Genomic DNA, 25,160 nt, shown 5'->3' on the forward strand with positions numbered 1-25,160 from the left:
TGTTTCTGTATGGCTTTATTCTTTGTTAATATAGTTTAACAAATCTTTGTAATTGTGGAATGCTTGTAAGGTGAAACTTATATTAAATTTTTTTTCAAACAGGTTGAATCATTTATTTTGGACCAAGAAGATTTGGATAACCCAGTGCTTAAAACGGCATCAGAATTATTTTTATCAAGTGCTGCAGAAGGAGCAGACTTAAGAACAGTTGATCCAGAGACACAAGCAAGACTAGAAGCCTTGCTAGAAGCAGCAGGTACATTTTCTCATATACTTTTCAGATTTTTTTTGTTTTTATATACAAATTTATAGCATCTGTAGTTACTATTAAGCTGACTCCTGTAAACTCTGAGATTGGATTATGTAATTGTATTTTGGCAAGGGTTGGCGCTTCATCACACATGCTAGAAGAAAAGATAAATCCATCTAATACAACCCATCAGAGTTGAACAATACAAAATTTTGCATTTGTTTGTTTTCCTTGTTTTGGTCTTGTTGATTTCTCATACTTCCAAGGTATACATGCACACATGAAATAAACTAGAGAATATATAAACTGTCCTTGCCCATTTTAGACTGGAAGCACGCACTTAGGTGTTGCATGTGACTACTTAGGCATTGGAATTCTCTACCCTTCCTTCCTGTAAATTTGCAGCACCACCTTTTGTATCAGAGGAGAGCAAAACATAGTTTGGCATTCATTACTACTCCAGTGTAGACCAGCAGTACTCTGCTTTCCTTCCCAGTTTATAAATTGCAAATTTCCTGCTCAAAAGGCAGTTAGAAATTAGATTCAGTATAATAAAGTAACTTACTGTATTTATTTTTAACAGTCAAATATTAAACACAGTTGGCTGGGCTTTTTTCTGCATGGATTGTTTGCTCAGCCAAATGTGTGTTTTTTCTTTATCACTTTTTTCATGTGATGGGTTTTCCTTTTTTTTTTTTTTTTAATGCCCATGTACCACAATTTGTATCCACACTGTGATTGTCTCTTTAAGGCTACTATTTTATGAAATTTAGTAGCATAAAAATATTATGCATATGAATAACTGCAATGAAAGTGAGCTGCCCAGAATGGGCCAGATTTTCAAAGGGGTACATGCACAAGTTACGCCTGCTTCAGGCAGGCGTAACTTGTACAGCAAGAGGTGAGGGGGGGGTGGTTAGGGAGGGGAAGGTGGGGGGAGGGAACGGAGGCAGGCTGCGCGGCTCGGCACTAGCAGGCTGCCGAGTTTGGGCAGCTTGGCGCGCGCCGACCCCGGATTTTAATGGCTACACGCGTATCTATTAAAATCCCGCGTACTCTTGTTTGCGCCTGGTGCACGAACAAAAGTACGCGCGGGCGCAGATTTATAAAATCTACCCCAATGTGTTTGCAATATAAGAAAAATGGTATGGGACTGGTAACTCTAGATATTCAGTCATTTACATGGCTCAAACATTTTTATAGAATGGAGACCTTCCAGAGAAGAGATTTGCCCTTCTCTCTCAATAAGCAAAATATACAGTTGAATACACTTCATAAAATAGTAAGCATCATTGAAACAAGCTAAAAGAATGACACATTGCTGGCCTATTAGTAGCTAAGGGTTAGGGACTAGGTAGCCTGGTTACATGCAACTGAAGTGACTTCCCAAGAATGATTGTATCTTTTTTACTCTTAGGTTGACCTACCTTTCACAGCAGTGAACCTTTCTTTGAATTTTAAATTCTATTTGGGTGAAAAGATTTCCTTTTGTGTTACATATCTGAAATGTGTAGCACACATTGACTACATGATGGGATGGAATTACTCTGTATAGCTCTACAGGTTAATAAAGGTTGTACACATGCTGTCTTTACCTCCTCATGCATAGTCTTATAGGCAACTTGCAAATAGCAAGAGTCAATTAAATTTAAGGCTAGCTGCCTTTTGAGCTTATTTCAGGAGAGGGCATGCAGTGGGATCAAAATACAGACTATTTAACCCAGGATGTAACTAACTGGTTTAACTATGGGTATGTTGTAGTTTGCTCTTCTGCTATAGATTTAAAGCTACAAATAAAATGTTTTGCTCACTTCATTAACTGTTTCTGTGTTCAGTGATACAAAATTGTGGTTTTCAATCTTTTCTGACTACTGTATTCCTTTCAAGAGTGACAGATGTTCTGTACCCTAAGTTCACAAAAATTTAAAATTTGTAGCAAATATCCATCTTGGTTTTTCTCTATCTTGATTGTAAGGTGTTTCTCCTAGGACAAGCAGGATGGCAGCCCTCACACACACGGGTGACATCATTGGATGGAGTCTGGCCCAGAACTTTGATCTCAAAAGATTCTAGAACTTTATTCTGGAGCTTTCAAACATACCCTACTGAGCATGTGCAGCTGTAACTATCACCATGTCCCCTAGGCAGAATCCCTCAGTCTCTCTATTTCTGCTTAGCCATGTGGTCATGGTATTCAGCTTTGCACTCTCCTCAGTTTTTGTGAATTTTTTCTGGAGCTGCAGCTGCTTTGTTTTTTTTTTTTTCTCTTTTTCCTTGTGCTTTTTTTCCTCTTCCTTTCAACTTTCTGCCAGCCACATGGCGGGCCTTAGCCGCTGTGTAGCCTGGCACACTCTAATTCTATTCCTTAGAAACTAAACTGCAGGTGCAATATTTGTCCTCTCCTTGTTCTGTCTGTTTTTATGCCTTTGGTGCTTACAGGACTTTCAGCATGCAGTATGTGGGTGATCCATGTAGGCCATTGAGCCTGGGAACTCGCCTGAGTTCTGCTGGCGCAGAAGTTACGTTTCATTAATTGGCATCTATGGAGGTGCGCACAGTGAAGGGATTGAGGACCACACTGCACCGTTCTTTTAGGGGGAGGGGAGTTCATTCTTCCAACATTCTAAGGAACCAGTCTTGGACGACATAGGCTCCCTTCCTGCTTGCCAATGATGGAAGAGTAGTCTCCTTTTGAGGAGCCTGGGCAAGCATGACTGGTAACTGTTGCCTATGTTACACCCGTGCTAGCACACTGATGGTCAGACGTATAGATATCATGACCTCTTTGGGGACCAGAACTGCCAAAGAGCACCATGGTCACCCTTGATTCCATCGAGGTGTGTGACCACACTCAAATCAATGCTGTCAATTGCCCTTGAGTGTGGGAGCGCTTCCATGCCATAGGCATCAGCGGGTGTCGTTGTGCACCATACATGCCATTGAGCACCATGGATTCTCACTGCACCGGAGAAACGGCATTGACTCGAGTGTCATCAGGTGCCATGGGCCTTCATTTGGTGGAGTAGCAGCATCGAACTCTAGCATTGCAATCCAGACTGCGTCGGGGACCAGGATTGCCAATGAGCACCTGGTCACCCTTGAGGCTGCCTAGTGCAGGGACATGGGGTCCCAAGAGCCCTTGACCAGGGGTGGCTCTATAATGAGGCAGCGTGAGGTGGCCGCTTCAGGCGGCAAAAACTGCCCCCCCCCCAACTCCTCTAGCGACCGCCTCACCCTTCTGCCAAAACAAAGGACCCGTGGACCTCCAGTAGTCCTGAGGCAGGTGCAGAATTGCACCTGGTGAGAGTGTGTGTAAAGGAGTCTGTGTGATGATGAACCCTGGGGGTGGGGTGAGAGAACATGTGTGAGGGTGCTTGGGGGGGGGGGGCGCGGTTGAGAGGTGAGAAGGAAATAGTGCATGTATGGGGGGGGGTGGATAAGGGGGCCGGGGGGGGGGGGCCATCGCATCCCTTGCCTCATGCAGCAAATTGCCTTGAGCCACCCCTGTCCTTGACCACCATAGAAGCCCTCTGCCGACAAGGGCTTTGGGCCTGGGGTGACTGCTGCACTGTCGAGCTCCAGTTCACCATTGACCCGAAGCACCCTGGAGCACGGAGGCATCCAGGATGTGCCATGATCCGGTGCCTTTGAGGCTGCCAAGCATTGAGGGAGCTGACACACCTCTTTTGCTGTGCTTGGAAGGGACACAGAAGGGGCATAGAGGTTTGCCAAGGATGTTGATGCTCTCCGGGGCTCAGAGGCACCAAAGGCACTGGGTTCATGGGGCACTGAAGACCACGCAGGGCTTGACACATCGGTCCTGCTGAGTGCCAGAGTTGCTGTCAAGGCTAGCGTCAGCCATAGGCACTGTCATAGATCCTGTCAAGCCTGCAACATCATTGTCTGACACACAGCTGAACTGAGGGGAACCATCAAGGATGCTGGCCAGCAGCTGTTCCTTTGGGCACCTGTCTCCATCTGTGCCGCTGACCCTCGGACATTTTTGGCCTGTGGTGTTTGCCATGTGTGCCACCCAGCTGCCATTGTCTGCAGATGCCTGGGGTGTTGTCTATGGCACTGAATGCCATTGAGCATGCTGGGTGCCTGTGGCACAGTAAAGCACCGTCAGAGCCCTTGGTGTGGTGTTGGTGCCATAGATGCGATCTATCGCGAGGGCGCTGTTTCCACTGTGGGCACTGATGGTTGTGGTTGGATGCCGCAGGATACCACCACAGTACCGTTAGCTTTCCCTTCTGCCGTTATGTGACAGGGCAGTGAGTCATTCATGATACCAATTCAAGGACTGAGATCATCCTTTTGGAGAATTGTCAGGTACCATGGATATCACTGGGGCAACGTCGCCTACCACCAGGGCCGTCCATAGTCAGAATCCCAGGGACACTGGGGACACAATCATCACATTGAACATGCTGACTCCATTAGGAGTTAGTGCAATGGTGGAGCACATCAGCATGATCTGGTATGGTGGGGATTGTTTACTTCAAGCACCTTAAGATGATTTGGCGGCATTCTCATTGTCTACCTAGGGGGCAGGATAACAGCTGCACATGTTCAGTAGGGCATGTTTGAAAGCTCTAGAATTTGAGATCAAAATTCCGGGCCAGGCTTCATCCGATGATGCCACCCATGTGTGAAGACTGACATCCTGCTGTCCTTGGAGAACACCTGTTACAGGTAAGCAGTTCTGCTTTCCTCTCTCAGCCTATTCTTTGCTTTCATGTTGTCTGTCTGCTGTTTCCTTATTCTTTCCATTTCTTCTTTCATCCATCTTTCCTTTTATCTGTCAGGTATCTTTTTCTCATTCAACTATTTCTCTACCTTTCCCTCTCCATCTCACTTTTCTTCTCTTCATTTCCCAGACATTCACTTACTAGTCTTTCTGATTGACCTCTCAACTCCCCCCCCCCCCCCCCCCCCCCCCCAATCTCTTCTTCGCTGCCTCTCCATCTTTGGCTATCCATCTCCCTTTTCCCCTACCTTTTTAGCTTTTCTATGTCTACTATTAATATCAGCCCCTGATTAACCGTTTGCTCTCTCCATCTCACCCCATCTCCTCAGAATTGGCTATGGCAACTAGGGAGTAAGTAGTGGTATGCTGAGGCTGCTGGCTGCAGAGCTAAAGTAGAGGAAGCAGGCATTGTGAGGGACAGTGAAACTTTTGTACTTCTATCCCTGCAGCTGCCTCTTCCTCCTCCTGCTCATATGTAGTCTTCATTTTGTAATTGGGAAGCCTGTGTGATAGGGTGAAAGATGCAAGGGCAGGAAGCTGTGTTGTCGTCCCCCCCCCCCCCCCATTGTACCGTTGTTTGCTCTAGTTCCGCAGCCTGATGTGCCTTCCACTCCTCTCATGCTAGTGGTAACAGCCTTTAGTCTCCCCTTTTCCATGTAGTAGCAGTGATGCTACATTTCCAGGTAAGAACTTGGCAGTAGATTACAAGCCCAGGATCTCTCACTGGAATTTACTGCTTTGTACGGTGGCGGCGGGGTTGCTTTCTGTAGTTTGGCTCTCCTTGCCCATCTGAAAGCAGTCTGGTTGTGTACCCCCGGTTAAGAACCACTGATACGAAACATTAAATTAGCATTGATTTTCTACACTTATCTTTTACGAATGTTATCTATGATTTGTATTATGTAAATTATGGTTCCAACTAGTTCGTTCTGAGTTTGATGTAATAAGCTGTGCATTAAGACTGTGCGCTGAAACTCAGTGCGCACTTGAATGCGTGCGCTAAAATAATTTAACTCCCAGTGCAGTAAACACATGATACGCTAATGCATGAGGAGTTTCAAGTGTGCATACTAACCAGAGTCGAAATCTTTACTCAGCATAGGCGGACTGCACATTTTAACTTGGAGGGGGGGGGGGGGGGTGTCTGACATGATTTTCTGCACTCTCAAGTGCTTTCAGCCTAGAAAACGTTTTGCTCACAAAACTTTCTGTTTATGTGCAGAGCATATTCTCTTTGCATAAATCTCAGCACCAGATCTCCTGCTTCTGGCCATAGACTAACACTAGCACCAGGAGTAAAACTTCCAGCGCCAAGAAAACATGAGTTAAGGCAGCATGTGTCTGCATTGGGGAATAGCAGTGAATGCCTTCATTAGCATGGAATTTCTTTTGTTTATGTATTTATGATTTTCAAATATTACAAGTAAAATACTTGCCATAGAAAAGGAATAACCAACAGTGTGAGGGTGCTAAGCACAATGCACAATTTTACATGCATACTTTTTTGTGTATAAAACTTGCTGCATCAGAAGTACAGTTTGCACACATGTAACAACTGCAGGTAAAACTGTACTCTAATCACACCCGGGCCCTCTTGTTTGTTCTCTGGGAAAACATTTCCTTTGAATTTAGTAGAGGAAACTGCAGGATTAAGTAACTCTGAAAAGGTATTGATGCCTAAAGAGAAAGTATATCCTGCTAAGTCTCAAAATACACATTTCAGCTATGTTGCATGGTTATATTTGCTATAGTTCTATAGCATGGGTGGCCAAACCATGGCTGTTTAATGTATAAAATCTCTTGCCCTCATGGCAACTGGTCAGTACTGCAGGGGGAAGAGCTGAAATAGAGTCCACAGAATAACAGAGCTACTTAGCTTCCTGCCTCTGTCGCAGCCCTCCCTATCTAGTCCACTATCCCCCCCCCCCACCAGCTGCCTGAAGTATTTATTTATTTATTTTTATTTATTTAAAAACTTTTATATACCGGTATTAGTATGCATACATCATACCGGTTTACAATGTAACTTTAAAGGTAGAAATTACAATGAACAGGGAGGGCGAACAAGGAGGAGTATACAAAGAGCAGGAGGTGGAGGAATTAAAGCAATAAATTAAAACTGCAACGGACTATTTACAGGAATATACAAGGCGTAGGCAAGATACTTGCAGAAGTCGGTGTACTTAATCAGGGTAGGCTTGTCGGAAGAGCCATGTTTTAAGTTTTTTTCTGAACTTGGCGTAACATGGCTCTAGCCTGAGAGTGGTAGGGAGGGTGTTCCATTGTTTAGGGCCTGCAATGGATAGTGCACGGTCCCTAGTAGAGGAGAGGTGGGCTTTTTTCAAAGGGGGAATGGAGAGGGTGCCTTTGTTGACAGTGCGAGTGGGTCGTTCAGTGCGTATAGGATGAAAGGGTTCATCCAACCAATTGGAATTGTGCGAGTGGATGGACTTGTGCACTATGGTTAGAATTTTGAAGAGAATTCGGGATGCGATGGGGAGCCAGTGGAGTTCTTTGAGTATTGGGGTAATGTGATCAGCTTTCCTTGAGTTGGTGATGACCCTGGCGATGGCATTCTGGAGCATTTGTAAGGGCTTGGTGGTGGAGGAGGGTAGGCCAAGGAAGAGGGCATTACAGTAGTCCAGCTTTGAGGAAAGGGTGGCTTGGACGACGGTGCGGAAGTCATGATAGTGGAGGAGGGGTCTGAGTTTCTTCAGGATGTGAAGCTTGAAGAAACCTTCTTTGAGGATGGAGTTGATCTGTTTTTTGAGATTGAGTTGTTGATCTATGATAACCCCAAGGTCTCTTACTGTGGGTTGGGGTGTTATGACGTTGAAAGCTGGATCGTTGGAGATCGGTGGTTTGGGAGGGAGGTGAGGAGAGATAAGGAGCAGCTCTGTTTTGGAGGAGTTTAGAGCGAGGTGGATGTTGGTGAGGAAGTCATTGATGTTGGCAAACTATTTCTGTAGAAGATTCTTCTCAGTTTTGCTGTCCAGAGGGGAGGGGTGGGCACTGCCCCAAGCTCAGGAGATCATTGTGCTCCCAGGGCTTGGAATTTAGTTGATAGAGGAGAGAATGGAGTCACCTGGAGCTCCAGTTAGGTCAGAAAGATTTGTGCCAAGGGAACGAGTGTTGAAAGAGTGAAAGGAGAATGGAATGCAGGTGTTAAATTTTTGTGGTACATGAGGGAATGTGAATACTTCAGGGAGAGGATTGCAAGGATTAAATATTTCTTAAAAGGAGGACACATACAGGGTAAATTGAGTTGAGGAAGGCAATCAATGCTGGGAGAAGAAAAGGAGATGGATGTTCTCTCCATCTCCCTGAATTCAGCACTAGAAATTGGACTATCTTGCACCTTGTTCCTTGTTCCATGCTAAAATATTTTCTTTAGCAGGTGTGAGGGCTAGAGGGCTGGACTAGGGGTTGCATGACAGCTATGTGGGAGGAAGGGTTGTATATGAAATAGTGTAGGGGGAGTGGAGGTGGTACAAGCGAGCTAAGGATGGGGTAGAAGGGTTTCAAAAGAACTAGGGAAAGGCAATATAAGAGTGAAAGTAAGCCAGACATCATGACCGGGGTAATGAAAGAGCCAGAAATAGTTTGGGTGAGATTGGGCAGTGGTGGAGATAAGTGTTTGTGAAAGAGAGCCAGAGCTGGTGAAGTGTGGGGAAGGGAATAGATGATAAAGCACCAGAGGTGGTGAAAGGGTAGAGAGTATAATAGAGCCAGAGTTGGTGGCAGGGGGAGTGAGAATGAGAAAAGTAATGGAGGTGGAAGGGGTGAGGGAGAGTCAGAAACTGTTCAGGATGGAGAAGAGAAGGGGAAACTCATGGGTTAGAGTGAAGGGTATATTAGAGTACTGGGAGCAGGGGGAAAAGAGCAGGTGGTTTGGGGGTCAGGGAGAAACAGATTTTTGCAGGGCAGAGGGACAAAAGGTGGGGCAAGGGGAGAGAAGAGTGGTGTTTGGGGATACTGGTGCTCTGGTGCTGGGCAGAGAGGGGGGAGACCAGAGTAGGAGAAAAGACTGGTCAAGAAAGACTGGGTAAAGAGAGGGATATGGGGTTAAAGTAGCACAAGGGGTGGGGTGGAAGGTGTTATGTTGGGGCTGCTGAGCTTTTGTCATTGTGCTTGTGTGGGGTGGAGCATTTGCTGGGGCTGCTGTGAGGAAATTGAGAGACTGATGGTGGGTCATAGGGTGGGAGAATTGAGAGAGAACGAGACTGTGGCGGGATTGAGAGAGAGACTGGGGAGACAAGGGGAACAGACTAGTAGGCACAGCAGGGTATGAAGATTAAGAGACTGGTCAGGATAGAATGAGGGAATTGAGAGAGAAGGGCAGATGGGATAAAAGACTTAATTGGGTTACTGAGAGAGATACTAATGGAGATGAGGAGGAGAAGGTTCCTTATTGGGATCCCCAAACTACCTTCCTGTTCTTTGAAAATGTGGCTTTTGGACTCTGAAAAGTTGTCCACCACTGATCTATAGTGACAAACCAAATTTATTCAGCTACATAAGATTAGATGTGAATTGTAGAAAATTGTTAAATTGTGATTTAAGATTAAAACTGTTAGGGATTAGAAAGCAAAGTTTTGTACTTTTTATTCTACTTTTCATAGCTGGTTAGCCATGTCAAAGCAAAATATATGGTAGGTATGTACAACAGTTTTAAAGAAATAGCACATCTGAACTGAACATGGCCTTGCATGAAAATATTTGAAAACTTTGGGTGTTTGTTTTTTTTTTAATTCAGTTGTCATGTATATAGTGTTGGATTCAATCATTTTGATTGTGTCTTCTAGTATGCATGTATATTTCTTTCTGGTTTGGAGTTTTGCTTTTGTCATGTGTTTCACAATTAGTAGAATACAAACTAGAGTACAATATTTGTCATATTCTAAAGTAGCTGAAACCTGCAAATTATTTGTGGTCACATTTAGTATCTGTATTTCTTCTCATTCATTACTTCTCGCTGGGTAGCTCCCTTGGCTTTCACCTTCCCCTTGCCACTTGCCTCTGTCATTCCCAAGCTGACTCTCCAGCCATCCAGTCTTTTTCCTAATCTTTCCCTCCCTTTCATTCATATTCCCTTTAGGCCCTATCTCATGCTTTCCCTTTCACAATTACCACCACCTTTTCCTTTCCATCTTGCACACACTCTCAGCCTTTCCATCTTTTGTCTTATTCCTCTATATCTGACAACCCGCCTCTGTATCTAATATCGCTTGTCCTTCCCAGTCTTCAGTCTCCCTGTTCACCTCTCCCTTATCTATCAGCTTTCCATCTCCCTCCTGTCTCACTGCTTCTTCAGCCTTGTTTCTCGCTCTTATCCACCGCTTAGTCTCCCATTTCCATCCTCTGTAAGTCTCGCCCCACCCTCTACAGTCATCTATTTTCCTTTATCTCATATCACCTCCCATTTTCCTTTTTTAGTACCTTCCACAGTTCCTTTACACCCTCTCCTTAAATTCTTGTCCCATACTGCTTTCTCTGATCTTGGCTCCATTTCACCTATTCCTGCTTTTTACCCTTAATGTCTTCATCCCCCATTCAAACCTGAGGGATGGGAGGGCTTCACATCTATTCTGTTCTCCTGCCTCCTCGGACATCTTTCTCCTTTTTTTTTTTTTTTATGAGCTGACATAGCCAACAGGAGAGCAGCACTGTTAGCCTGGTGTTTCTGGCATGCTCTTCCTCTTGCTAGTGCCTCTTGCCCATTCATTGATCTGAACTGCATAGTGCTGTGTAACTATGGCACATCATGTGGTTGAAACAACTGATTTCTTAGCATCCGGTCAGATGAATCCAGAACAAGTGGGTTATGCAACTCTACCAGCAGATGGAGAAAGAGCAAACTGACGTCAGAGTACATATACCCCTGCAATGAAGACACCCTGCCAGTATTCTTAGTCTCCAGCAGATGGTGGACATTCATCTCCCCACTGGGGATTGCTTCATTTTAAAGAACAGGAGAGTTAAGGAAATAAATTCACCCCGCTCTACTGTGGTGATAGCAAATGGTCCCTCCCACAGTTGAGAATTCCATGGTCCCTCAGATGAGTGCCTCGTTTATTAGCTGATTTTTTTTCAGCTGATGTGGACTTAGTCACTTGAGTAGCTGAAAGGCAGTGGGTGCAGGAAGCGGAGCATGGCGGTGACTGTACATGCCCTCTCCCCCCACAGCCAGAGGCAGTCTCTGTACTCAGCTAGGTAAAGCTGAGCTCTGGTAAGTTTAAAAACAAAACAACCCCCCCCCCCCCCCCCCCCCCAGGAGGTTGACTCTGGGGTAATCTCCAGGGCAGTTATGGAACCAGCTGCTGCTGCCTTGGCAGATGGGGGCTGTGATTTGGTCCATCCTTCAGCCAGAGGGAGGTTTCAATAGTAGTGGCCAGGTGTCAAGTTATGGTTGAGTCCCTTTCAAAGGACTCGACCCTTCGGCAGGTCTCAGTCCTTTAGTCCCCGAGAACCCAGAAGAGGTGCAGGCTCGGGTAGTGGAACCTTTCGAGTCTCCCAATGAAGTCTTGCAGATCACTCCCGGGAACAGGGGGTGATCTGCCTTTGCATGTGCGATATTGACTAGACCGCAAGCAGCCCTCACCCTTTTCAGGAGTAGCTTGGGTGCATCCCACTTGTTCCGGATTCATCTGACTGGACCTTAAGAAGATGCCTCTCTCTCTTATTAGAGGTGAGTCGAAATTGCATTAGATCATAGATCCTGGAGGTGATATGAGAAGGATATGTGATGGAGCTTTGCGGTGTTCCTCGGGATGTATTCATGGAGTCTCCCTGCAGAAGAAGCAGGCAGTGGAGGGTACATTGGCAAGACTCCTCAGTCTGAGGGTTGTGGTCCCAGTGCCATGTCTCAAGAAAATATGGAGCAATGTTTCATTTATTTCATTGTGCCAAAGAAAGAGGGCTCTTGTCCCATTCTGGACCTCAAGGGTATCAACTGTCATCTACGATGATGGCCGTGCAGTCAGGGCAATTTCTGATCTTTCTGGATTTGTCCGAGGCATGTCTCCAAATTGCCATCCGACTAGAACATCAATGCTTCCTGTGGTTTGCAATTCTGGGATGCTACTTTCAGTTTTGGGCACTGCCCTTTGGTCTGGCCACCACTTCCAGAACCTTTTCCAAGGTAATGGTGGTAGTTGTGGTAGAGTTGAGAGGATGGAATCCTAGTACACCCATATCTGGACAAGTGACTGATTCTCCCCAAGTTGCTGGAAGAGAGCTGCTGGTGACTCGCAAGCTAATTTCCCTGTTGCGAGAGCTAAGCTGGGTGGTGAACCTTGCCAAGAGTAGTCTTCAGCCTACTCAGTTGCTGGAATACCTGGGGGTTTGGTTCGACATGAAGCAGGGCAAGGTATTCCTGCCAGAAGCTCAAATTCAGAAGTTGCTAGCTCAACTCAGTCTATTGAATACTCTGCACCTGACGGTATGGTCTTACCTGCAGATTCTTGGTTTAGTAGCAGCAACTCTGGAAGTAGTACCATGGGCACAGATGCATATGCGTTCTCTTCAGCGCTCCCTGCTTTCTTGGTGAAATCCAGTCTTGGGACTATTCGATTTGGCTCCAATGCCAGTGGAGGTCTCATCCCAACTGGACTGGCTAGTTCTGACGACAGATGTAAGTCTCCTTGGCTGGGGAGCTCACTGTCAGGAGCTGACAGCACAATGGTGCTGGAGTGCAGAAGTGTCTCTCTGCAACCTCAATCTGCTGGAAGCCAGGGCGCTCCGGTTGTCATGTTTACAGTTCGGCGACAGGGGCAGGGTCGATCGATCTGAATGTCCGACAGTGCAAAGACTGTGGCTTATATCAATCTGCAGACAGGTACCAAAAGCCAGCAAGTGTCGCAGGAAATAGATCAGCTTATGGAATGGGCAGAGGTGCATCTCCAGAGCTCAACCTTGCACATTGCAGGCAAAGACAACGTGTAAACAGACTTCCTCAGCAGGGAGAGACTGGACCCAGGAGAGTGGGTCTTGTCAGACGAGACGTTCCAGCTGATTCAGGATCACTGGGCTCTCCCACTCCTACCCCTGTTGGAGATTTTGCGCAGTTTGAAAGCTCTGCGATTCTCCTGCTGCAGAAGAGATCTGAAGTAATTGGGGATTGATGCCCTAATGCAGGAGTGGCTGGAAGACAAGTTGCTGTATGCCTTTCCTCCATGGCCCATGTTGAGCAGATTGATTCGAAGGATCGAACGCTACAGAGGGATGGTGTTCTTGGTCGCTCCAGATTGGCCCAGAAGACCATGACATGCAGATCTGTGGAGGCTCCTGGTGGATTTGCATCTTTGACTTCCAGGGCACAGGAGCCTGTTGCAGCAGGGACCTGTTCTTCACGAAGATCAACTCTATATTTTATCTTCTAGTATGGCCCTTGAAAGGGCTCACTTGCTGAAACGTGGGTAATCTGTGGCAGTGACTTCCACATTGCTAAGAGCTAGAACGTTCTCCACTTCCTTGGCCTATGTGCAGGTTTGGAGAGTGTTTGAGGCCTGGTGTGAGGATCGAGGTACTCTTCCTTCCTTGGTCAAGATTCCGCTCATTTTGGGATTTTTGCAGGATGGCTTGAATAAAGGCTTGGCTCTTAATTCCTTAAAGGAACAAGTAGTGGCTCTCGTCTGTTTCAGGGGTCAGGTTAATGCTGGATCCTTGTCGGCTCATCCTGATGTCAGTCTCCTCTGCGGTTTCCGGTGTCCCTGTGGAGTCTAAATTTGGATTTGGAGTTTTTGGCAGGCCCAGCGCTTAGACCTCTACGTATTCTGTCCTTGCAGTTGCTGGCCTTAAACTGTTTTCCTTGTGGCAATTTTTTCTGCACGTAGGGTTTCTGAACTGCAGGCCTTGTCTTGCCGGGAGCCATTTTTCTAGCTGACTCCATGGGAGGTACAGCTGTGTTCTGTTCCTTTTCACCGAAGGTGGTCAGAGTTTCACTTGAATCGGTCCATCTGCCTGCTGTTTCTGGACAGAGAGAGATATAGGGGAGTATTGTCTGTTGCAATCCTTAAATGTCGAATATTGTAAAGTATCTAGAGATTACTGAGCCTTTGTGGAAGTCTGATTGCCTGTTTATACTTTGGTGCTAGACAGGATGAGCCAGCCTCGCGGGCTACAATAACTCGCTGGATTAAGGAGGTATTCACGGCTGCATATGTTGATACTGGGAAGCAATTACCTAGTCCTTTCAGGGCTCATTCCTCTATGGCTCAAGCAGTGTCATGGGCAGAAGCTAGATTGTCTTCCATCGACTTTTGCTGAGCTGCGACATGGTCCTCCTTACACATCTTTTCCTGGTATTATCGTCTGGATGTGCAAGCCCGGGAGGACACAGCCTTTGCATGTGTGATATTGACTAGACCGCAAGCAGCCCTCACCCTTTTCGGGAGTAGCTTGGGTGCATCCCACTTGTTCCGGATTCATCTGATTGGACCTTAAGAAATGAGAAATTACTACTTACCTGATAATTTCCTTTTCTTTAGAACAGTCAGATGAATTCAGCTTCCCTTGGCTGCCGAATGATTGTAGTGTGACCACGTGTTACAGGGATTACTGGTAAGTGTTACTTCAGTCCCTAGACTAGTGATATTACATTCTTGTTTGAGCTCATTGTTGCCTGTTGAGTTATGTTTATTAATCAAGTTTTGCTAGTCTGTCCACAGTTGCTTTTGAAGAGAATACTGGTAGGCTGATGTCACTACAGGGTATATATATTGTGACGTCAGTTTGTTCAGTCTCCATTTGTTGGTAGAGTTGCCTAACCCACTTGTTCTGGATTCATCTGACTGTCCTAAATAAAAATAAATTATCAGGTAAGTAGTAATTTCTCATTGCTTGAACCAGACTGGAGAAGAGGCCTAGGTAGCAGTGGGACTAGGTTAGAAGCACTGAGTTGCTTTCATCAGGCTATTCAGGGAAGGGGGGAGATGAGGGAAACTATACAGGGTAGGGCCAGCAGATCTGCATCACCACTGACAGGGAGGGGGTGGTCAGACCATTCTTAGGAGGGGGAAGGGCTTGTGTACCTTGGAGACATCCCTTGGCATACTTGCAACACCTGTTGATCGCATCAGGGTACCCTTCTCTACTTTAATCCTGGTGTAGATCCGCTACAGTGGCTGCACTCTAGTATATTCACTTCTGTTGCTCTACTTGGTGTATAGAAAATGAAGTTGCCACAGTGGCCATACGGTGTCAGTATTGTCTATATGATAGAAGATACTGGCACTTTATGGCCATTGCTGGTACCTTAGTTTCTCCTTTTACCCAAATTGACATGAGTAAAGTAGTATAGATTAGGATAGCACACATGCAGGATCTTTGTTCAGATTTTCTTTTTTCTTTTTTTAAATCAGTATTGATCAGTAAACATTTTAGGAATATTCAGCATGATTGGTATGGCATTGTCCGGCTTCCAATTTTGCAAAGTTTTTGTTATAGACCAGTAGCTAATGGGGAAAAGATGAAAGTTTAGAAGTGGTTTTACTTTTAAATGTGCTTTAATCTTAGCTTTCAAGGATAGTGGGATTGCTTTTAAACAGTACATAATGCTAAAAATGTCTTTACACTTTATGAAGAAAAAGCTGGTTCATATTTGAATTCAGTATTTCAAACCTCATTGGATACATGCGTGCTCCTGCAGGGTTGTCTTTACATCCTGAGATGTGCAGTACTGGAAACAGATGCAAAATTACTGAAAAAAATAGCTTGACTTAACTTTTCTGATGTATAGTTTACATTTTAGTGCTGTACTCCTGCATGAAACATTTCAACTTGTTAGCTTTCAGGCCAATTAAGTTTAAATCTTTTCAATTACTTTAACTTAAAAGGCTTCATAATAAATTCTAATCCAGTTTGATTTGCTGCTTAATGATACTTTCAGTGGTATACAAAATTATTACAGTGAGCCACGTAGAGTTGTATTTAGACTGCTATGACCAATCATTTCTGCAAAATGGCCAGATTGTGTCTCAGCTTGATATGAGACTGTATTTATGTTGTAGTCACCCATTTCTAGATAGTTCAGGGTGGTGTACACAAATTACAATCCAGGTTGCAATGTACTTGTCACCTGGATTGGCCACTGTCTGAGACAGGATGCTGGCCTTGATGGACCTTGGTCTTTCTCACCATGGCATTTCTTATGGTCTTACTATCTAATTTATCTAATTGAAATACCTAATTTATCCTTTACGTATGTGTGTGCATTATGAAACTTTACAAAATATTGCATAATATGGCAAGTCACCAAACCTTCACTGAAATTAAAATGCCAGCTCAATACATGGTCCTAGATTTCTGTTTAGAACTATGTTCTGAAGCAGAACCTTTTTTTTTGTTTTTCCTAAATGCTTTGTGGCTAATTTAAGAAATCCTGTGTTTTTTAAAAGCAGGTACCATAGGGAAAGATCAGGGTATACTGCAGAGAATATGAAGGCAACTTACAATCCAGTATATATATTTTTTTCAGTGATGGCAAAAATACGAATTGACTAACCCCTTGCAAAAGAACCGCAAACAGATTTGGTAGGTCAGTCTGTTTTAATGTGATCCAAAACTGTTGGATCCTAACTAACACAAATCGACTTCTTAAATTGTATTTTAGATGTCTGCAGTAAAGGAATGATGAAATGGTAATCTGCCAAGATGCACAATCATAAATACCTATGCATTGATGCAAAATGCTAAAATGTTCTAAAGTAGCATGTAAATAACGTTTACTGAATGCTGCACATTGAGCTCAGTAATTACAAAACAGCCATGATGTTTAAAAATATACACAAGTACTTGGTTCTAAAAAATTCCCATGCTTTTGGATTTCAATGAGCAGGTTTTTCTCTGGAGGAAAATAAATTGACTAATAGTAATCTAGATGAGAAGTTTCTCTCTTGCAGCAACATAGTAGTGTGTGCCATACTGAGTGGAAATCCCTATGTCATAGCTAATTGAATGAGTGAGTTAATGCATCCAGCTATTGCATGTCCTCATCTGATCCGAGCCACTGGTGAAATGTGTACATTTATCTACTCTAAGCTCAGAATTACTTTGAATTCAGTAGTTTTGATCCATATTGATTGATACTAATCACCGCAGAATTTCTTCTTGGTTTTATGGCAGTTTCTAACTCACCAGCATTGTAGGAGGATAGTTGGTGTAGGTAGACAAGTTTAGATGAACCTAGTGCAACTTCATAGTTAATGCTATCTTTGAACCATTCATAAAAATCAGCAATATCTACATATCCCAATTATTTGGAATTTCGGACTGTTACATTGTACAGAAAGTGAATCAGTTAAAACAGATTTTTCTGAACATATGAATAATGCTAGAAAATATTTGTAATGTGGCTTAAGAGAATATTCACATGAAAAAAAGTATGTTAGAGAATAGACATCCTATTTTTTTCTTTTACTATGTCAAGGATCAATGCCTCTCAAAGCTCATGTCACTTGAAAGCATCTGTATTGAGCTATGAAATTATGCATTTGTTGCCCTAACAACATACTGGAACCAAAATGAAACTTGATTCTAGAACATCAGGTGGAAATATTGTAGATAACACAGACAGTATTATACAAACATGTTGATGTTTGCAGACTTCATCTAAAATAGCATGCCTGTATTGCCAATTGTTTCCAAAGAACAAAATCAATTCAGGGTATTACTCCCAATACTTTCCAAAGGTACCCTAAACAGGTACTTTTGAAAAGAGAAATTCAAGATAACATCCCTCAAGTTAGTTCTACCTTTCATACAGGAAAGCAATTGGATGTGTGTTCTGGATCTCAAGGATGCATACATTCCTCTTGTTGGCACTTCCTCTGCTTCCAGGTGAACTCCATACACTAACAGTACAAGGTTCTGCCCTTTGGTCTTTCCTCTGCTCCTAGAGTCTTTACCAAATGCTTGGCTGTGGCAGTAGCCCATCTGAGACATCAGGGTATTCAACTGTTCCCTTACCTGGATGATTGGCTAATAGTTTCTCCAGTCTCGATCTCCTTATCTCACCAATTAGAGATGACAATCTTGTATTGTAGTTTCCTTAACTACGAGAAATGGTACTCAAACCAACTCAGACTCTTCAATTCATAGGAGCCAGGATAAACACTGTTGAATCTCATGCATTCCTTTCCTAGGAGAGGATTGATCGAATTCATCACCTATGTTCAGACTTCTAAAGTTGAGTCACTGCCAGTCAAATCGTAATACTGCTGGGTCACTTGGCGGCTGCCATTCACAAAGTTCCCCACACTCGCCTACACATCCGGCGCCTTCAGTGGGGATTAAAAACGCAATGGATCCAGTATCTCTAACCAATGTCCACCGTAGTGGCAGTGTCAGAATCCATGGCAAAAGTCATTTGCTGGTGGTTAAATCCAGAAGTTCTAACACTGGGATCTCCTTATCAGGATCTGGCCCACCCTAATACTCGCTACAAATGCCTCTTCGCAAGGTTGGGGAGCACATCTAAATTACAAGAGGCAAGGTCATTGATCACAAGTCTTATCCAAAAAAAACCTCCTGGAACTCAGAGCCATGAAGTATGCTCTCAAAGCTTTTTACCCATCGATTACAAGGTTACACCTTTATGCTTCACACTGACAATCAAGTTGCCATGTTTCGTATAAACAAACAAGGCAGGTCAGGTTCCTGGATTCTTTGCAAGGAAGCAGTTTGGATCTGGGAATGGGCTCTCGGCAGCTCATTACTGTTGAAGGCAACTTATTCGCTGAAGATAGGTCTCCTTTATGCCTTTTTCTTCCAATTCCTTTAATCTCAAAGATGGTTCAGAAATTTAATTCTGGACCAATCTCGTATGATACTTATAGTGCCTGCATGGCTTAGACAACCCTAGTTTGCTTATTTAGTACAGTACTCTGAAAATGAACCCTTGAATCTCTGTCAAGACCCAAACCTAATAACGCAGGAAGGTGATGCACGCCTTCATCCTCCTCACTCCTCCCTCCACCTGACAGCCTGGATGTTGAACACGCGATCTTACAAGGCTTAACTTTTACAGCTGATATACAACAGATTATAATAGCAGTGAGAGAGCCATCAACAAGAAGAAACTACTCCTTCAAATAGAAAATATACCAAATGGTGTCAAACTTAAAAAGTTTCTCTATTTTTCCTTGATACCTACAGAAATCCTCACTTGCTTCATCTGTCCAAATCAGGCTTAGCTATTTCATCAGTAAGGGTACACCTCTGCATTATAGTGGCATATCATGAGAGACATAATGGTTCCTCCATAGCCTCACACCCTTTAATATCTTGTTTCATAAAAGGACACTTTAATCTTCATCCTCCAATCCGGAAACCCCCAGTCCCTTGGGATCTAAATGTAGTCTTAAACTTGATGATAGCTCCTTTCAAACCTCTGCAGTCTTATTTGAAATATCTAACTTGGAAAGTAGTTTTTCTAGTAGCAATAACTTCAGCTCTAAGAGTAAGTGAGCTTCAAGCCTTAATTCACTTCTCACCTTACTTACAATTTTACCATAAGATGAGTCCAGAGAACTAGCTTAAGTTCCTTCCCAAAGTTAGCATGTGGCACATTTAAGACTAATCGGAGAAAGTTCTTTTTTACTCCACGCACAATTAAACTCTAGAATTTGTTGCCAGAGGATGTGGTTAGTGCAGTTAGTGTAGCTGTGTTTAAAAAAGGATTGGATAAGTTCTTGGGGGAGAAGTCCATTACCTGCTATTAATTAAGTTGACTTAGAAAATAGCCACTGCTATTACTAGCAACAGTAATATGGAATAGACTTAGTTTTTGGGTACTTGCCAGGTTCTTATGGCCTGGATTGGCCACTGTTGGAAACAGGATGCTGGGCTTGATGGACCCTTGGTCTGACCCAGTATGGCATGTTCTTAAAGTGGTATCAGCCTTTCACATTAATTCTTTCCCAGGCCTCTTGCCAACAAGAGAATCTATGCTCCATACATTAGATTGCAAAAGAGCATTAGCCTACTATAAGGAAATAACTCAGCCTCACCACATGTCTTCTCAGTTGTTCATATTATGTAACTCAAACTCACTAGGAGTAGCAGTTTCCAAAAGAACCATATCAAACTGTATTAAGTTCTGTCAAAATTCCACACATTCCCTTATCAGGTTCAGTTTCAGTGCATCAACTGTGAGCTTAAGCTTCTTCTATAGCATATCTGTGAAATGTTCCCATAGAGGACATATGTAGAGCTGCCACTTGATCCTCAGTTCATACTTTTACTGCACGCTACTGCCTAGACCGTTTAGCAGCCGAAGATAGACTTGGACAGGCAGTTTTATCCAGTGTGGTGGACCAAAAAACCATGTCCACTGTGGAGTAAAAAAATAAGTGGGGGGGGATGTAACAAGTGTAATGTATGGAATAATAGGTAGAAGTAAACTAACACCTCTATTCCATACCTTGGATTTTTCTTAATATGTTTGGGACTTCCAAATAGCAGGGCTAATTCAGCCTGCTTATCAATTTGGAAAAAGCAAGTTTGCATACCATAAACTGTGTTTCCTGTAGATAGCAGGATGAATTAGCCATGCTTCCCACTCTCCTCCCTGGACATCGTTTTCTGCTTCTATATACTAAGGTTGCTGCCTTCTAGCTTTTTTAGTGATTGAAGAGAGTGATGATGTGCTGTGTGTGGGAAGTGCTGAGCAGACTCAGCACATCAAAACTTTTTGAATCTTGGAGGAGAATATCTGCTAGAGTGCTCTGTTGATGTCACCCAAATAGCAGGATAAATTAGCCATGCTATCTATGGAAAACACTGTTTGTTTATGATAGACAAACTTGCTTTTATCTGCCAGGCTCATTCCACCCAAGATATTCAACCTTGAATATTCATGTTCTGAATGTTGAGGCACATCAGATATGTTTTAATATTGCTTACCAAATTATCTCTGAAGGATATGCTCTTGGGAGCCCAAAATATGTTTTGAAAGGTTGTAGGCGAGTCCTTTTTTTTTTTCATCCTAGATGAAATTGCCACATAAGTTTAACCAGAGGCCTTGTAGCAGGCAGACTGCAACTACCTTGAGCATTGACCAGAGATGGTAACCCTAAGATCAGCTCAGCTGAGGTATCTAGTAATCTCCTTTTTAAATTGCGCTAGCTGTTCACCATGCACCAACTCTGAGGCAGAGACTGAAGGAGTGGCTGGCATCAAAAAGCCTATTCTGTGTTCCCCGGAAGTTGCAGTGGCAGATGTATCTCAGGGTTAATGAAATCCTCTATATCTAAGCAAATCACCTTTTCTGTATCTACCCATGACATGGTAGCTCAATTGATTTAAGAATAAAATTTCAGTGGTTCCCAACCATGACAAATCTGCCCAGAGTTAGGGTATTTGCATCTTGTCCTTTAATTGTATGGAGATGATGATGATGATGATAAAAAAACGAAACAAAACCCCCCTTCAAGCCATGGGGTTCCAGAAAAAAAAAGTTAAATGCTACAAAGTATAGCCAGAGCCTGTGTGGCTCTTTTTTTTTTTTTTTTTTTTTAAATCTTGGCTTTCCCAAATCCCTGAACATTCTTTAACCAACTGAGAGATGCAAATGTCAAAGTAGTGAGAGAATGTGAAGAAACAGACAAGGTGATTACTTTTTCAGCTTTCATGAGTTATAAAGTAATTTAGTTATAACATGCCACAATTTTATTTTTTCCATAGAATTGAAAACAAACAAGGGGTTATTTTATGAATGCAGTATTAGGTCTAATATCCCTGAACCACCAAAGATAGAAACAAATGTTTCTGCCTTGGATTAATGCAGTGTTACATATCTACAACCCTTCTCATACGTCCCAGTGAGACATCCAAGCAAGGACTATTAGACATCCCATTGATGCGAGTAAATCAGGTTGCTGAGTCCTGTGAATTAATATTCTGTTGCTGGCCCTTATGTCTGGAATTCTCTGCTTGAGGCATTGAGGACAATGGCGCTTACTACATTTTAAAGAAAATATTTAAAACATTTTTATTTCAGCTGGCATTCCCTGAGTAAAAGTGAAGATTGAGTATTTTTTCAGCTATGTGGTGATTTGGTTTTCTGTTTTGATTTTATTTTTAAATCGTCCATGTTTTTGTTTTGTATTCAAATTTTATTTAGATTATTTTGTTATGAGCCACCTCAAATTCTGTGAGGGGCAGCTTATAAATTAGAAGTAAAGAAAAGAAAATCCTCATGGATGTTTGCAAAATATCAGGCATTTAGTTGTCTGATTCTTCTGTCTAATGCAGGGGTATACAGCCCTGGTCCTGGAATGCCACAAACAGGTCTGGTTTTCAGGATATCCGCAACGAATGTGCATGAGGTATATTTGCATATACTGGAGGTAGTGCATGCAGTTACCCCTCATGCTTATTCATTGTGGATATCCTGAAAACTAGATCTGTTTGTGGTACTCCAGGACCAGAGTTGCCTACCCCTGGACTAATATTTTGTTTAAATTTTAATAGTTTATGCCTAAACGATACACATGACAACATACAGAATAAAATAACAAAACACTTAAAACAAAGAAGATAACAAATCTGCAAGCTAGAAGATATGTCATACAAAGCCCAGTCCCAGCAAAAATGATTTAAGGAATGTTTTGAAATTTTTGTACATTCTATGGGGCCGATGTATTTAGACCTGCGGCAAAACAGGTGCTAGTTATGAGCGCAGGTTTTGATCACCATGCGTGGTTGAAGATGCTTCCATGGGATGTAAAAAAAAAAACAAATTATGCAAGTGATTTGCGTACAGAAATCTGCATATGTATGGAGAAATGCACGTATCTAAGTGTGGTAAGGGCCTATGTAATCTGCAGCATCCAGGCTCAAAACTCGCGCTGATAATCTGCACATTAAAAGCGAGCGAGTGAACGGGTTTCTCTATTAAGTGAAAGTATGACCCTGGAAAGTGGATTTAATTGTGCTGCAGAAAACATGGCAAATATTTTCATGGATGTTTGTATGTGCTTTTTTCCTGTGCACAAAACCCTTATTATCCCAGGACAAGCAGGATGCTAGTCCTCACATATGGGTGACGTCATCCACGGAGCCCTTAAGCGGGAAAACTTCTGGCAAGTTTCTAGAAGTTTTAAACTGGCTGCCTGAGGCTACTGAGCATGCTCGGCATGCCATGATATTTCCTGCCACAGGGGTCTCACTCCAGTCTTCTTTTTTCCGCGCTGCTAGCTGCATCGCGGTTTCCAGGAGCCTGTGAGTTACCTCACAACAATCTAAAAAATTTTCAAACTTCTTCCCTTTACGGGTCTTACTCGGTTTGTCACCGGCTGGTGACAAACATCCTACTTTCTTCACGAAGAAGGAATCCGAAATCATCGACGGATGTCGACCGAAAAAACTTCCGGATTTAAAAAATGTCCGGCCTGCAACCGGACTATGTCCATCACCGACCCGCACGTCGAGTGCGTCCGTTGTTTGGGAGGAGACCACGACATCGCTTCTTGTGCCCAGTGTCAAGAAATGACGGCGAAAGGTAGGAAGCTTCGCCATGAAAAAATGGCTCAGATTTTTCAAATCAGAGCACCGACATCGCCATCGACCTCGACTAGATCTTCCCCGATAGGCGTATCGAAGAAGATACTTCTCAAGAAAAGAGTCCAACAAGGTTCGGGAGATGCTTCCTCGCCAACCCCGTCTGTGGCATCGTCCAGATCCGTTTCTGAGATTCGTACCAAACATAAACACCGGAGACATCATGCGATTCCTCCGTTGCCACCGCCGGAAGAACCGGTGGCTAAACAGCGGAAGTTGTCATCGACCTCGGTAATCCCTTCAGAGGAATCGACACCGTCGACGTCCGTGACGGACTTAACAGCCTTGATTAAGAAGCTTGTCGCCGATGCCATGAAAGAAGCCATCCCGGCGGCATCTCCAACACCGGCCCTGGTAGGACCGATGCCGACCTACGGGTCGATGCCGACTCCTCAGTCGATGCCGGCCATCGGGCCGATGCCGATGACTCCATCGATGCCGACTACCGAGTCGATGCCTTCCTCGATATCTATGCCGGTGCCATCGTCCATATCGATGCCAGTGCCGATGCCAACGTCATCGTACATACCGATGCCAATCTCGGTGCCGATGACTGCTGCAGCTCTATCAATGCCGATGGACGTGCCCAGCTGCTCTTCAACGATGCCTGCTGCTCGATCGATGTCAGCAGCCTCATCGTCGATGCAAATCGCACATCCTTCGATGGAATCGACTAATTTACATTCTTCAATGTCCACAAGTGCTTCCAGACCAATCTCCTCATTGATTCCCATCTCCATGTTCTCCTTTCTCACTACATCACTTTCTACGGCTGCACAACCAGCTCCACATTATACCTTAGCTCCTTCTGCAGCTTCAAGCCGGGGAAAAAAGGCAGCAGGAAAATCCAAGCATCCAGAGATTCCCTCTGAGAAAAGACTACATGCTATCCTTACCAAAAGATATCATGATCTTTTATCTTCCTTGCCTTCATACCCTGCGGAAGACAGTGATACCAGTGATGCGGTACCGGACATCCAGGATCCTTTACCAGGACCCTCTGGAGTTGCTCCATCTACAATTCCAAGCCATCCTTCATATCCTCAACCAGCGGATACATGGTCTGATACACAATCGGAGTATTCTTCAGAGGAATTTTTATCAGAAGGTACTCCGCCACAGACCAAGAAGCAATCCCCTCCTGAGGATTTGTCTTTTGCTTCTTTCGTTCAAGAAATGTCGGAATCCATCCCTTTTCAACTTCAGGCAGAGAAGGATGACAGACAGCAAACACTGGAGATTCTACAATTTGTAGATCCCCCAAAACATAACCTAGCAATTCCAGTACATGAAGTACTACTCCAACTTCAACAACGGATTTGGGAGCACCCATGTACAACACCGGGAGTTAATCGTAGAATTGATTCTACATATTTAGTCCAAGCAGCCCCAGGCTTTGAGAAGCCACAACTACCACACAGTTCATTAGTTGTGGAATCTGCGCAAAAGAAATCAAGAAGGTCCAGAACTCATGCTTCTATCCCTCCTGGGAAAGATAACAGATTCCTAGACCTTATGGGGCGTAAGATTTACCAGGGAGCGATGCTAAATTCGAAAATTGCTGCGTACCAACTGTATATGACGCAGCATCAAAGAAAC

The 25,160-nt window shown here is 43.8% G+C and overlaps 1 protein-coding gene across 4 annotated transcripts in view; it reads left to right on the top strand.

Moving 5' to 3' along the window:
* The window catches only part of LOC115079775 (ankyrin repeat and KH domain-containing protein 1-like), a 187,418-nt gene that overhangs the window by 13,837 nt on the left and 148,421 nt on the right, over positions 1-25,160 (top strand). For all 4 annotated transcript variants that reach the window (XM_029583624.1, XM_029583623.1, XM_029583625.1 and 1 more), the window contains exon 2: positions 103-256. In XM_029583624.1, coding sequence (XP_029439484.1) covers positions 103-256 — 154 coding nt within the window. The remainder of the gene's footprint in view (positions 1-102; positions 257-25,160) is intronic.

This window comes from Rhinatrema bivittatum, chromosome 18, assembly GCF_901001135.1.
Source record: "Rhinatrema bivittatum chromosome 18, aRhiBiv1.1, whole genome shotgun sequence".
NCBI classification, from domain to species: Eukaryota; Metazoa; Chordata; class Amphibia; order Gymnophiona; family Rhinatrematidae; genus Rhinatrema; species Rhinatrema bivittatum.